At 28.1% G+C, this 12,399-nt stretch overlaps 1 protein-coding gene across 1 annotated transcript in view; it reads left to right on the plus strand.

Moving 5' to 3' along the window:
- The first annotated feature begins 11,606 nt into the window (after positions 1-11,606).
- LOC108780209 (uncharacterized) overlaps positions 11,607-12,399 on the plus strand; it is a 9,822-nt gene continuing 9,029 nt past the window's right edge. The window contains exon 1 of the mRNA XM_018547848.1: positions 11,607-11,746. Within this exon, the coding sequence (XP_018403350.1) occupies positions 11,722-11,746 (25 nt within the window). The 5' untranslated portion in view covers positions 11,607-11,721. The remainder of the gene's footprint in view (positions 11,747-12,399) is intronic.

Consider the following 12,399-nt stretch of genomic DNA (forward strand, 5'->3'; position numbering starts at 1 on the left):
TTGGTACCATATCTATTTCACTAATTTTCAGGCAATTATTTATTTGGTTGTTATTTATATAGTCTGTTACTATTATGCGCAATGAAATATTTTATACCATGTTTGATTACATATATATGCACCGAAAAAATTGTATTCTTTATTTAAGAATATCCTACTTCCGTATAATACGTTTTCCTCTAAAATAAGCGCTACGATCTTCTTAATTTAAAAAGGAAAATCATCTAAAAATTATTAAACAACAGCATCAAGTAGGTATCTCTTGGACAGTCCACTTTGGAGAAAAACATTTGGACAAAAGTTGCATGGTTTTAAGGGAGACAAATAATGGAAAGACTAATAATTGCAAATACTTACTTTTTAAGATTATATGGAAATAATCGCCATGTTTTAAATAGAATATTATATAATAATATCTTTTGCTCAATATGATTTCTTTAATTATTTAAAAATAACACATTCAACTTTAGTATACATGTATATGTATACACTGTTAAAAAAGATATGAAATTTCATGTAATAAATGTGACGGAAATAAATTTCAAGCAGGTACATTAAAATCATTTACTTTACATGAAATTTAGTGTATATATTTTTAACAGTGTATATGTTACTGATAACATCGACCTTATATTGAATGATCCACGGTCTTAACACGTGCCAGCGCAGCTTGGTAAGCGAAAGACTGCTTTTAGTGAACGCGATTTAGCATAAATAACTAATGAGCTTCATTAAAAACAACGTGAAGCGAGCGTGACGATCGCCTTCACAAATCAAAAATATATTCTTAATTCAAGAGAACATATTCTTATAATATATCTGTTAAGAGGAAATAATAAGTATACATTTTTTAAGAATACAATTTTTTCGGTTTTTTTTAATCCTTCAAATGCGAATAATCCTTCATATGGAAAATATTAAATCAAAAATTACTATTTATATAATTTTTAAACAAATATATAAAGTATCTGATTTTCATCGATTACATTCAAATATTTTCTTAGATTTTAGTATTATTTGCAATAAAATATATTTTATTAAAAAGTTGTATGATTAACAGGACGCAAATAATAGTAAAATCAGATTTAAAAAAATTAATTTTTTAAAATCATTATGACGTCATTTTTTAAATAAAATTGTATAATTTTAATAACATAATATGATTCCTCTAATTATTTTGTATGTAAAAGTACTGAGGTGGAAGTAGCAAAAACATGGATTCAACGAAAAGAACAAACAGTATAATAGGAGTAACATGCTATACCTGCTATTGTGCAAAAGGAGGAGTATATAAATGCCAGTGAAGATCGTAGAACATCGCGAATTCTTCAGTATCAAATTGTTCGCTGAGCAAGAATACACGCGCTGCTCTGATCTGCAATTTACACACGTAGATTGTACTTCCGACGTAGTAGCACTGTAAAATATTTCGTTGATTGTAACTTTCAATAAAAATACACAAAGTAGTGAAATGAGGAAGAAACATATTGATGATGGTAAAGCAAGATTTTATTTTTAATGAAACATGTTATGTGCAGGAATAATAATTTTTAAAGGACGTAGTAGTTCTCAGAATTTTAAAAAATAAATCTCATTGTTCTAATAGAAAAATGTGTGTTAAAAAATATCAATTAAATCGAATATAATTTCAATTATCATAGTGATCGAAATATTACGCGTTATAGAAGTGAGTGCATCAATAGTGCCTAATATTGAAATATTATCCAAATTGGAAATATTTCATCGATTTTTGTTCATTCTATTCTAAGTAAATTAAATCAAATATTGATGAAATTAAAATAATCTTCTAAAATGTATATGTAAACGCAAAAACGTGACAGTTGAATGCGCATTGGAATTTTGCACCGCCATTACAGCAAATAAATAGTTGGAACTTGTATTGAAATCAGTGGCAACTTCAAATTAAGATTACGATTTACCGTTAGCTTTTTCCCAGGTGTACCGGACCCATAAATATCCAAATCGTGTGAAGCGTATGCGTGGGTGGCAGAAATTCCAGGATATATGAGCAAGAATAGAAGAAGAACAGACGGAAAGAAAATACAAATGGTGGCAAGGTGGAGATGTGGAAATGAGTTGAAAGGAAATATGTATTGGCTAAAAGAAGAAGAAAGAAAGTGTAGAATATGCGGAAAAGAAAGGGAAACACTTAGACACGTAAAAAGATGTACGAATAACGAGGGGGGGTGCGATCAAAGAATATATGTGTTGAATGAGGATGGAAGAGGGTATGAATGGATGGCTAAGGTACAAAAGATAAGAAGGGAAAGAATGGAAGAGAGAGAGAGAGAGAGTGAGAGCGGGAACGAGAGAGAGAGAAATAGATAATGGGTAGACAGGTAAAGAAGTAAATACATAAAATACAATGTAAATTAGAAGTGTAAGGAAGTCAATATGTAATACATTTAGTTGTGAAAGCATATCAAATAAACTACTACTACTACTACTACATCAAATAAATACATGTAATCTTTGAATGTGCCTCACTTAAACCTTGTACCACATATCATAAAAGTTGTATTCCGTAGAGATTAGATTATTATTATAGTTAGATATAATTATTATTATAATTAAATTATAATTAGATTATTATTAATATTAACACCTTTAAAATTTTTTAATCAACCCACCGTTAGTTACTTCATTATTATATTATATTATAATTTAAAATTATATTGTATGTACCTGTGTGTTTCTTACATTTTTCTTAGCAATAATTATTAGCAATAATCATTAGCAATAATTACAGCAATACAAAAAAAAAGTTGTTATTTCATACTTAAAAAATATTCGTTTTTTTTATTAAATATATAAAAGCATTTGTGTGTAAAGAGATTTTAAAATAATCTAAAGTAACCATTAACATTTAATCATATTGACCTCATATTGATATAAGGTATTCATGTTTCAAAAATGTGTGCCTGTTTATTAACATTTGGGATCATACCCGAATTTTATAGTATTCTATCTGTGTAAGAGTTATTTTGTTATACTACTAAGGATGCTTTAATGTAAGTCCAAACGTAAATAAAAAATCGTTTCGAGTTCGTTAAACACTGTAATAGTAATTTGTAGATACTACGTCGTAGTTTGTACAGTTGTTGAATTCGATAATTTACATTAATTCGATTGTAATATAAACTGGCGTAGTTTAAATCTTTCGTAATGTACAATTTTAATTTTAATTAGCTAAAACCTTACTAAATCTAATGTGCATAAAATGATAAGAAAATTACTAAAGAATTTATTATATAATAAAATTATATAGTATTTTACTTAAAACTTATGGATATGTTGTAAAGAATTATAAAGTAAAGTGTGTTATTTGATTGTCCATGTTATCCAGTGAATAATGTTATATCGAGTGAAAGTAGATTACCTACCTACAAAAACCTACAAAGCAGCTCTGTGAAGTTGGCACCCCTAAATGCGAATATTGGTAATATCATTATCACATTTGTTTGTCCACTGTTTGTCCACGTTTGTCCGCCCGTTATTTTCATTTGTCCACCTTCCAAAAAAAAGTTATACACAAAAAAATTGTAACACCCCCAAGTGGTTATTTTACACTATTACGAAAAATGTAATAAACATAGGGTGGACAAACGAAAATAATGGGTGGACAAACGTGGACAAACAGTGGACAAACAAATGTAATAATGATATTACCAATATTAGCATTTACAGATTCCAACTTTACAGAGCTGCTTTATGAAGTTGGCATCCCTAAATGCGAATATTGGTAAAATCATTATTGCATTCGTTTGTCCACTGTTTGTCCACGTTTGTCCACCCGTTATTTTCATTTGCCCACCCTTCAAAAAAAAGGTATACACAAAAAAAGATTGTAACATCCCCCAAGTGATTATTTTTCGAGTTCGTATCGATTGCTTGAGAATTCATTTTACTAAATTAATGATTTTTTCGAAAAAATACGAATGAAAAATATAAAAAAAAACGAAGAACAACGTGAATAAGATTAAAAGAAGACGAAAATCATAATCTTCATGACTATTTCAAGAAGCGGGGAAAAATAAAAAAATAAAAAAAATACAAAAATCGATAATTTAAAATAAAGACAGTTAATTAAAACTAATGGAAAAAAAGGAAAAAACAAATAATAATCTCATAAATTAGACAAATCCGGAAAAAAATTTTAAGGATGTATAAATGCTTAAATTTTTTAAAAAATTAAGTAAAGAAAGAACCTACATTGTAATTTTAGGGGGATTAACAAACCAGTTTGGTCTTTTCCAGATTTGTTTGTGTATCTCCAATAATTCTGAATCGCGCGCGTAGCGCGCGCAGGAGAAGGCTAGTATATAAAAAAATGTGAAGATGTTTGTACATAATTTATACAAATCGTAACTTTTTTAGAAATCGCAATAAGATCTATCTTTTTCAAATAACGACATACGCAGTTTGGAGATTCTCTCGTTAATTTCTACACTACAGCGACTGCATTCATTAATAACAGCAAGGAGTATTAGAAATGACTTTTATACTTGCTCATTTATTAACAAAATGCCAAGCTATTTACAATTTCCTGTGATACGAAAAATATCAGACAGTAATAAGTTTCACTAACCTGATTTAAACAGAAAAATTAACGCTTTAAAAATTGTCGACATTGATCAACACACGATTTAATTTATTGTGTATGGTTGAATCGCATCTGTGTATATCTTGCGTGTAGTCATAAATCATTCTGCATCTGTGTTTGTCATTTGCGAATTATGTAGAGACAGCTTAAAGTATCTATGTTTTTTTTGTATAATTCTTCATAATATCTGTTTGTAATATATCTAAAAAAATATATTTTAAATATTTTTTAAATAATTTTCAAACACCTGATAAAATGCCTGATAAATATCTGATAAATTTCAAATTGATCTTAAATGTACAATATACAAGATACGGCAATAAAATTGAGTGAATATTAAGCTGTCTCTATATAATTCGCAAATCGCGGAATGTAATTCGCAAATGCACATGAATGACGTATCATCGAACGCAAAAGTATAAAATTGCGAGAATATTGATATTTTAAAGCTTTAACATTTTGATTTAAGTTAGATTAGAGAAACTTGTTATATATCCGACATTTTTCGTATCACGGAAATTTATAAATAGCTCTCTACTGATAAATTGAGCAAATACAAAATACTTTCCGCTACTCCTTTGCTATTCTGTCATTGATCAATTCAATCGCTGCAGTGCAGAAGTTAACGAGACAATGCAGTCTAATTTATATAAATTGCTACTCGCTAAACACAGATCTTTATTTTCCGCTTGCATTTATGGACTACGTTTTGCGATTTGTGAATGTAGAAACAACTTTATGTGAGAAAATAAACATTACTTCCATGGGCGTCCACAGGGGGGGGGGGGGGGGAGAAGGGGCATTTGCCCGCCCCTGGGCGACAGGTGCGCGCGCGCGTGCTGAGTAAAAGCGTGCTTATTTTTAATCTCAAAATTGATCACATAATCAAAATTGACGATTCATAGTCGTTGATTTTGATCACGTGACCTTTTCTGACGTTAAAAATGAACGTCGATCGTCAGCATGAAAAGGCACCTTTATGGTAGTTTTGCAAATACCAGCCCATCACCGTGTGGCGCTCACCTAACAGTTTTATTTCCAATATTTCTCACTATTGCGCTCTGCACTGGCCTTTTTACTTATATAACGGCCGGTAGCGGCTTATCGTCCATATTAACATCTATGCTGTATGCCTGTATCCAACTATACATGTGCGTCCACAAGGGGATGCAAAAAGGGCATTTGCCCCCCCCCCTGGGCGACGGGCGCGCGCGCGCCGAAAAGCGTGTGCTGAGATCTTAATGCGCCTTTTCATGTTGACACTTTGCTCATTTTTAGCGTCAAAATAAATCACGTAATCAAATAATTGACGATTCATAGTCATCGATATTATTCTTTCGTTTTTAAACGGAACCGTTACATAAATACTCAATTTCGCAGAGACAATACTTTCGATATGTAAGATTATTGTTTATCTTTTTTTTTTCAACTGTTTGGTCTCAGATATGCTCACAAAACATCAATATGGATCCGAAAATAGATTTCGTTTTAAATGCCTACTGTCTTTGCGGAAACTCGAATTGGCTGTGTATTCCATCATATAATTATGATGTAATCATTCTATATACATACATGAATATTACATGAAATATGTAAAGTTTATGAAAAATATGCATTCTATGCAGATAATATGTTTGATTTATGCAAAATATGCATTTTATGCAAAATATTCAGTTAAATCTTTTTGCATAAATATCCGCAGACTAAAAATTATATATATGTAATAATATTATTATTAATATTACTATTATTATTATATTTTGTATCATGCGTCCTCTTGGAAAAAATCCTGTGGACGCCCATGATTACTTCATATAAATGATAATTATTGCTCTTGAAAGAAATATCTTCTAAAGACAATACACTTCTGACAAAGTTCGTACAGCTTACGGAAATTCTATAAAATCATCTTTGAATTGCTACAAATCTAATTGTCACATGGTTCAAAATGGATAATGCAATACGCGATTCTTGAGTCAGCGTTCTATTAATACATTTTGAATTGCTGTTTTTGCTCTTTCTTGATGTTTTGCAAATTTTTTCGTTCCTTAAACTAAAAAAAACGATGAAAGGAACCCGATTTACATAAATAAATTCAGACGTTCAAAATAGGTGATAATAAGAAGACTGACTATATCCGAACTCCAAAGGTAACTTATTTCCTAGAATTTTCGCAAACATTGATAAAAGTGTATTTTCTATGGAGTTTACTTTGAAGAATGATAAAGAACATTTGTATTAATTAAGTGATGTTTATTTTCTCATAACATTCACCGAACTTTATTGCTATATCACGTACATATATAGGTATTCCTTTTATACCACGTCAACAAAAACACTTCGTCATCTTTGAACGTTTGCCATTAAGTCGCTTTTATAAAAAGTATCCAGTATTTTAAAAACAGAGATGAATTAACAGACTGTACACTAATTAATTATAAATTGTGTTTATAAAATGAGTTAGAGGATTCATATATAATTTAACTTATAATGAGTTTTATGCGTTAGCAAAAGATATGTTACAAACACAAGACTTAATAATAATGCATAGTTTTTTAATTATATAGTATATATTTTACATGTTTTAACGATGAATATAAATAATAATAAAATTTATATTCATTTTTAGTTAAAAAACAGTTTTTATCGCAAAAAATCAGTTTCTCAATTAAAGAAACTAGATTGCCTACTTCTAATAATAAATGAGACTGCAAAATTTATTTGCATCCTTAATCTCTTGATTACATAACATATATTACGCAGTATAAAAATACTACTATAAATCCTGTTTACAAGACATGTAAGCACATTTATGAAATTTTATAATAATGTATGTAACTTATAATGCGTTAACGAAAGATGTTACCGATATAAGACTTAATAATAAATAATTTTTTAATTATTATGCATCAAAGGTATTATGCATCACCTCGAATATGGCGGCTGCTATTTCACCATCGTGAACGTCTCAAATTGTAAATAGGAATATGATTGGTACCATTTTCCTAATTTCACTAATTTTAGAATAAGCACTTGATTGGTTGTTCTGTTACCATTATGCGTAATGGAATACTTTATAGCATGTTGAATTACACACAAACGCGCGCACACGCACACACGCACACACGCACGCACGCACACACATCCTTTATCTACAAAGAAATGCGACGCAAATAATCGGACATTGTAGTACTCAACAGTAACTGATGCGCTAATAGCCAAAGCAAATTTTGCTGTATTTACTCTTTAGAAAATATGTACAAGTGTTGAAATGTTGAATATTGATTTATAATAAAAATGACGTTTTAATCAATTTTTAATTCTTTTTATTCAATTTTATAATCTAAACATTAAGAACAACTTATTTTCTCTTCCCCAAGTTTTTTATCTCTCTTATTAGGGATATAGTAATTTTACTTATATTTACTGACATATAAAGACAGATTTACTGAACAGCCTTTTAAAAAAAGTTGCCAGATGGAAAAATATTTTTTATGATCATTTGCCATCGATTTCCGAAAGGTAAATTAAATAAAATCTGATAATATTGTATGTGTTCTTGCGACATTTAAATCCGGATTTTCGTCATAGAAAGCAGCTACGCGATTTGCTTTATGCCACAATCGCAACAATTAATAAAATCTAACTTCGAAAATTCGCTGCTACATAGCGTTAAAAATCTCATAGTGCGTACATGTAAGGTAAGATATAAATTTTTAGTGGAGACAATGAATTTTGGAACATAGCTGAAGCATAACCAATATTTAGTTTATTTTACTATATAACACAAATAATAAATAGCATATACTAATTTACAATTGATTATAGGCGTTTATAACGCTAATAGCAATACAAATGTAAATAATTTTATTAGTTGATCTAACATTTGATATTAATAATTTTATTGCTTATAATACTTATATATATATAGCGCACAAATTTCAGTGCACATTTCTATTAATCTTTATTGTATTCTATTAATTAATTTTTATTGTATTTTTAATAATTAATCTTTGTTGTATTTTATTAATAAATATTTTGAATATAAGGAATCTCTTATAATTATCTTTAATTATTAAATGTTGTTATTCATATGGAAAGAATTATCGAAAATTTCTGTTTATATAGTATAATTTTTCAACCAATAAACAAAGTATATCATTTTATAATTGATCGTCTCAATTTAATCAATCACTTTAAAATATATTTTTAGATTACAGTTTTACCTACAGAAATGTATAAGTAATATTTCATTCACAAAAGTTATTTGATTTTTTAGGATGCAAACAATAATAAAATCAATTCTTTTGAATCGTATAAAGATTATCGCCACTTTTTAAATGAAATTATAATGATATGATATAATTTTAATAGTATAATATGTTTTTTCTAATTAATCTACATATAAAATTATTAAGATAAAAGTATAAAAAAATAAGACTCAGCGAAAGAGAACAAGGAATACATTGACTAGGAGTAACGTAATCATAAATTCTAAATCGGAAGAGATAGATGACCATCTCCTCATTAATAACTGACTACTGACTTATGATTACCTTATAATACACGACAGACTCGCTTACAGCTAGCTTCCAACTTTTTACTTCTGACTTGTGACTTATTGTAGAACGCCTATCAAGGAAAAAGTCATGCAAATTAAATGCGTTGTATTTAACGTTTTTATTTTTTCCTTTTCTTGTTAGAAACCACTTTAATTATTAAAATCGATCGTTATAATCTTTTATTTGAATGATGTTAACGATTGTCCGCAAGATTAGACATCTTTTATTTAATAACTTTCATCAACACTAATAATATATTACGTATTATACAATTGTCAAAGATAATTTCAAAATAAAATTATATTTCAGAGAAAAAGTTGGGATGGCGTAGTTGATTAATAATACAATATATAACATGGTTATTTTATTTGTGTCGTAAGTAATGTAGACGTACAACTATTCGTGTGATATTTTATTGTACTCATGTGACATATATATTGATTTGTTCTTTGTCTTTTTTAGTTGTGCCTTATATCAGAGTAATAGTAAAAGCATACTGTAACTTGTTAATTCGTATAATGCTTTGGTATTCACATTATTTTCCTATATTTATGTGGATAAAATTTGGGAAAAATAATGTTCGGCTCAATCTATATCCTAAATATTAATAACTTCGATCTTACCAACAATTTATTACATTTACATAAATAAAACAAATTACTTTTAAAATATTTTAACATATTATTACGTATTATATGGTATAAGAATATAAGATATTCGATTTCTGAGGATGTTATCTTGAATATGGTAGCTACTCTTTGACCAATCAAAACATTGTCCCACATTGTAAAAAGGAACATGATTGGTACCATATATATTTCACTAATTTTCAGGCAAGTATTTATTTGGTTGTTCTATTTAGTCTGTTACTATTATGCGCAATGAAATACCTTATGCCATGTTTGATTACATATATATGCCACCGAAAAAATTGTATTCTTTATTTTAGAATATCCTACTTACACATAATACGTTTTTCTCTAAAATAAGCGCTACGATCTCCTTAATTTAAAAGGAATATCATCTAAAAATTATTAAACGACACCATCAAGTAGATATCTCTTGGACAGTACACTTTAGAAAAAAATGTTTTGGACAAAAGTTGGTTTTAAGGGAAAAAAATAAATAAAACAATAATAATAATAACAAGACTAATAATTGCAAAAACTTAATTTCTTAAAATTATATGAAAATAATCGCCATGTTTTAAATAGAATTATATAATAATATCTTTTTGCTTAATATGATTTCTTTAATTATTTAAAAATAACATATTCAACTTTAGTATATATGTATATGTATACACTGTTAAAAAACATATGAAACTTCATGTAATAAATGTAACGGAAGTAAATTTCAAGCAGGTACATTAAAATCGTTTACTTTACATGAAATTTAGTGTATATATTTTTAACAGTGTATATGTTACTGATAACGTCGACCTTATATTGAATGATTCACGGTCTTAATCATGCGGATATAAGCACATGCTTGCGCCGCTTGGTAAGCGAAAGACTGCTTTTAGTGAGCGCGATGCAGCATAAATAACTAATAAGCATCATTAACAACAACGTGAAGCGAGCGTGACGATCGCCTTCACAAATCAAAAATATATTCTTAATTCAAGAGAACATATTCTTATAATATATCTGTTAAGAAGAAATAATAAGTTTACATTTTTCAAGAATACAATTTTTTCGATTTGTTTTAATCCTTCAATTGCGATGCAAAACGCAACTATAGTACCCGACAGCAACTGATGCTAATAGCCAGAGCAATTTTCTGTCAGTATCTACTCTTTAAAGAATATGTACTAGTTGTTGTACAACAAAATATTAACAATGAAAATATAGTGCATGAATTACTGCACAAATTCCTATTTGGCCTTATTGTATTATATTAATTAACATTTTGAAATAAGGAATCATAATTATTTTTTAATTGTTAAATATTGTTATTCATATGGAAAATATTACATCAAAAATTACTCTTTATATAATTTTTAAACAAATATATAAAGTATCTGATTTTCATCGAACACTTTCAAATATTTTCTTAGATTTTAGTATTATTTGCAATAAAATATATTTTATTAAAAAGTTGTATGATTTACAGGACGCAAATAATAGTAAAATCAGTTTTTAAAAAATCAATTTTTTAAAAATCATTATGAAGTCATTTTTTTCGTCATTTTTTAAATAAAATTGTATAATTTTAATAACATAATATGATTCCTCTAATTATTTTGTATGTAAAAGTATTGAGGTGGAAGTAGCGAAAACATATGTTCAACGAAAAGAACAAACTGTATAATAGGAGTAACATGCTATACCTGCTATCGTGCAAAAAGAGGAGTAAATGCCAGTGAAGGTCGTAGAACGTCGCGAATTCTTCAGTATCAAGTTGTTCGCTGAGCAAGAATACACGCGCTGCTCTGATCTGCAATTTACACTCGTAGATTGTACTTTCGACGTAGTAGCACTGTAAAATATTTTGTTGATTGCAACTTTCAATAAAAATACACAAAGTAGTGAAATGAGGAAGAAACATATTGATGATGGTAAAGCAAGATTTTATTTTTAATGAAACATTTGTTAAGTGTAGGAATAATAATTTTTAAAGGACGCAGTAGTTCTCAGAATTTCAAGAAATAAATCTCATTGTTATAATAGAAAAATGTGTGTTAAAAAATATCAATTAAATCGAATATAATTTCAATTATCATAGTGATAGAAATATTACGCGTTATACAAGTGAGTGCATCAATAGTGCCTAATATTGAAATATTATCCGAATTGAAAATATTTCATCGATTTTTGTTCATTCTGTTCTAAGTAAATTAAATCAAATATCGATAAAATTAATATAATCTTCTAAAATGTATGTGTAATCGCAAAAAAGTGATAGTTGAACGTGCATTGGAATTTTGCACCGCTATTATAGCAAATAAATACATATAATCTTTGGACATGCCTCACTTAAACCTTGTACCACATATCATAGAAGTTGTATTACGTAGATATTAGATTATTAATATTGTTATTATAATTAGATATAATTATTATTATAATTACTCTCTAAAAGTAAATCAGTGTATTATCACTGACTTCAGTGCTATACTTATAACTGTAATATTAGCGAATATTTACTGTTTTTCAGTAATAATATACTGATTCATTTTGAGAAATTATGATTTATGACCTTGAAATCATA

Source organism: Cyphomyrmex costatus, unplaced genomic scaffold (genome assembly GCF_001594065.2).
Source record: "Cyphomyrmex costatus isolate MS0001 unplaced genomic scaffold, Ccosl1.0 scaffold122, whole genome shotgun sequence".
NCBI lineage: Eukaryota > Metazoa > Arthropoda > Insecta > Hymenoptera > Formicidae > Cyphomyrmex > Cyphomyrmex costatus.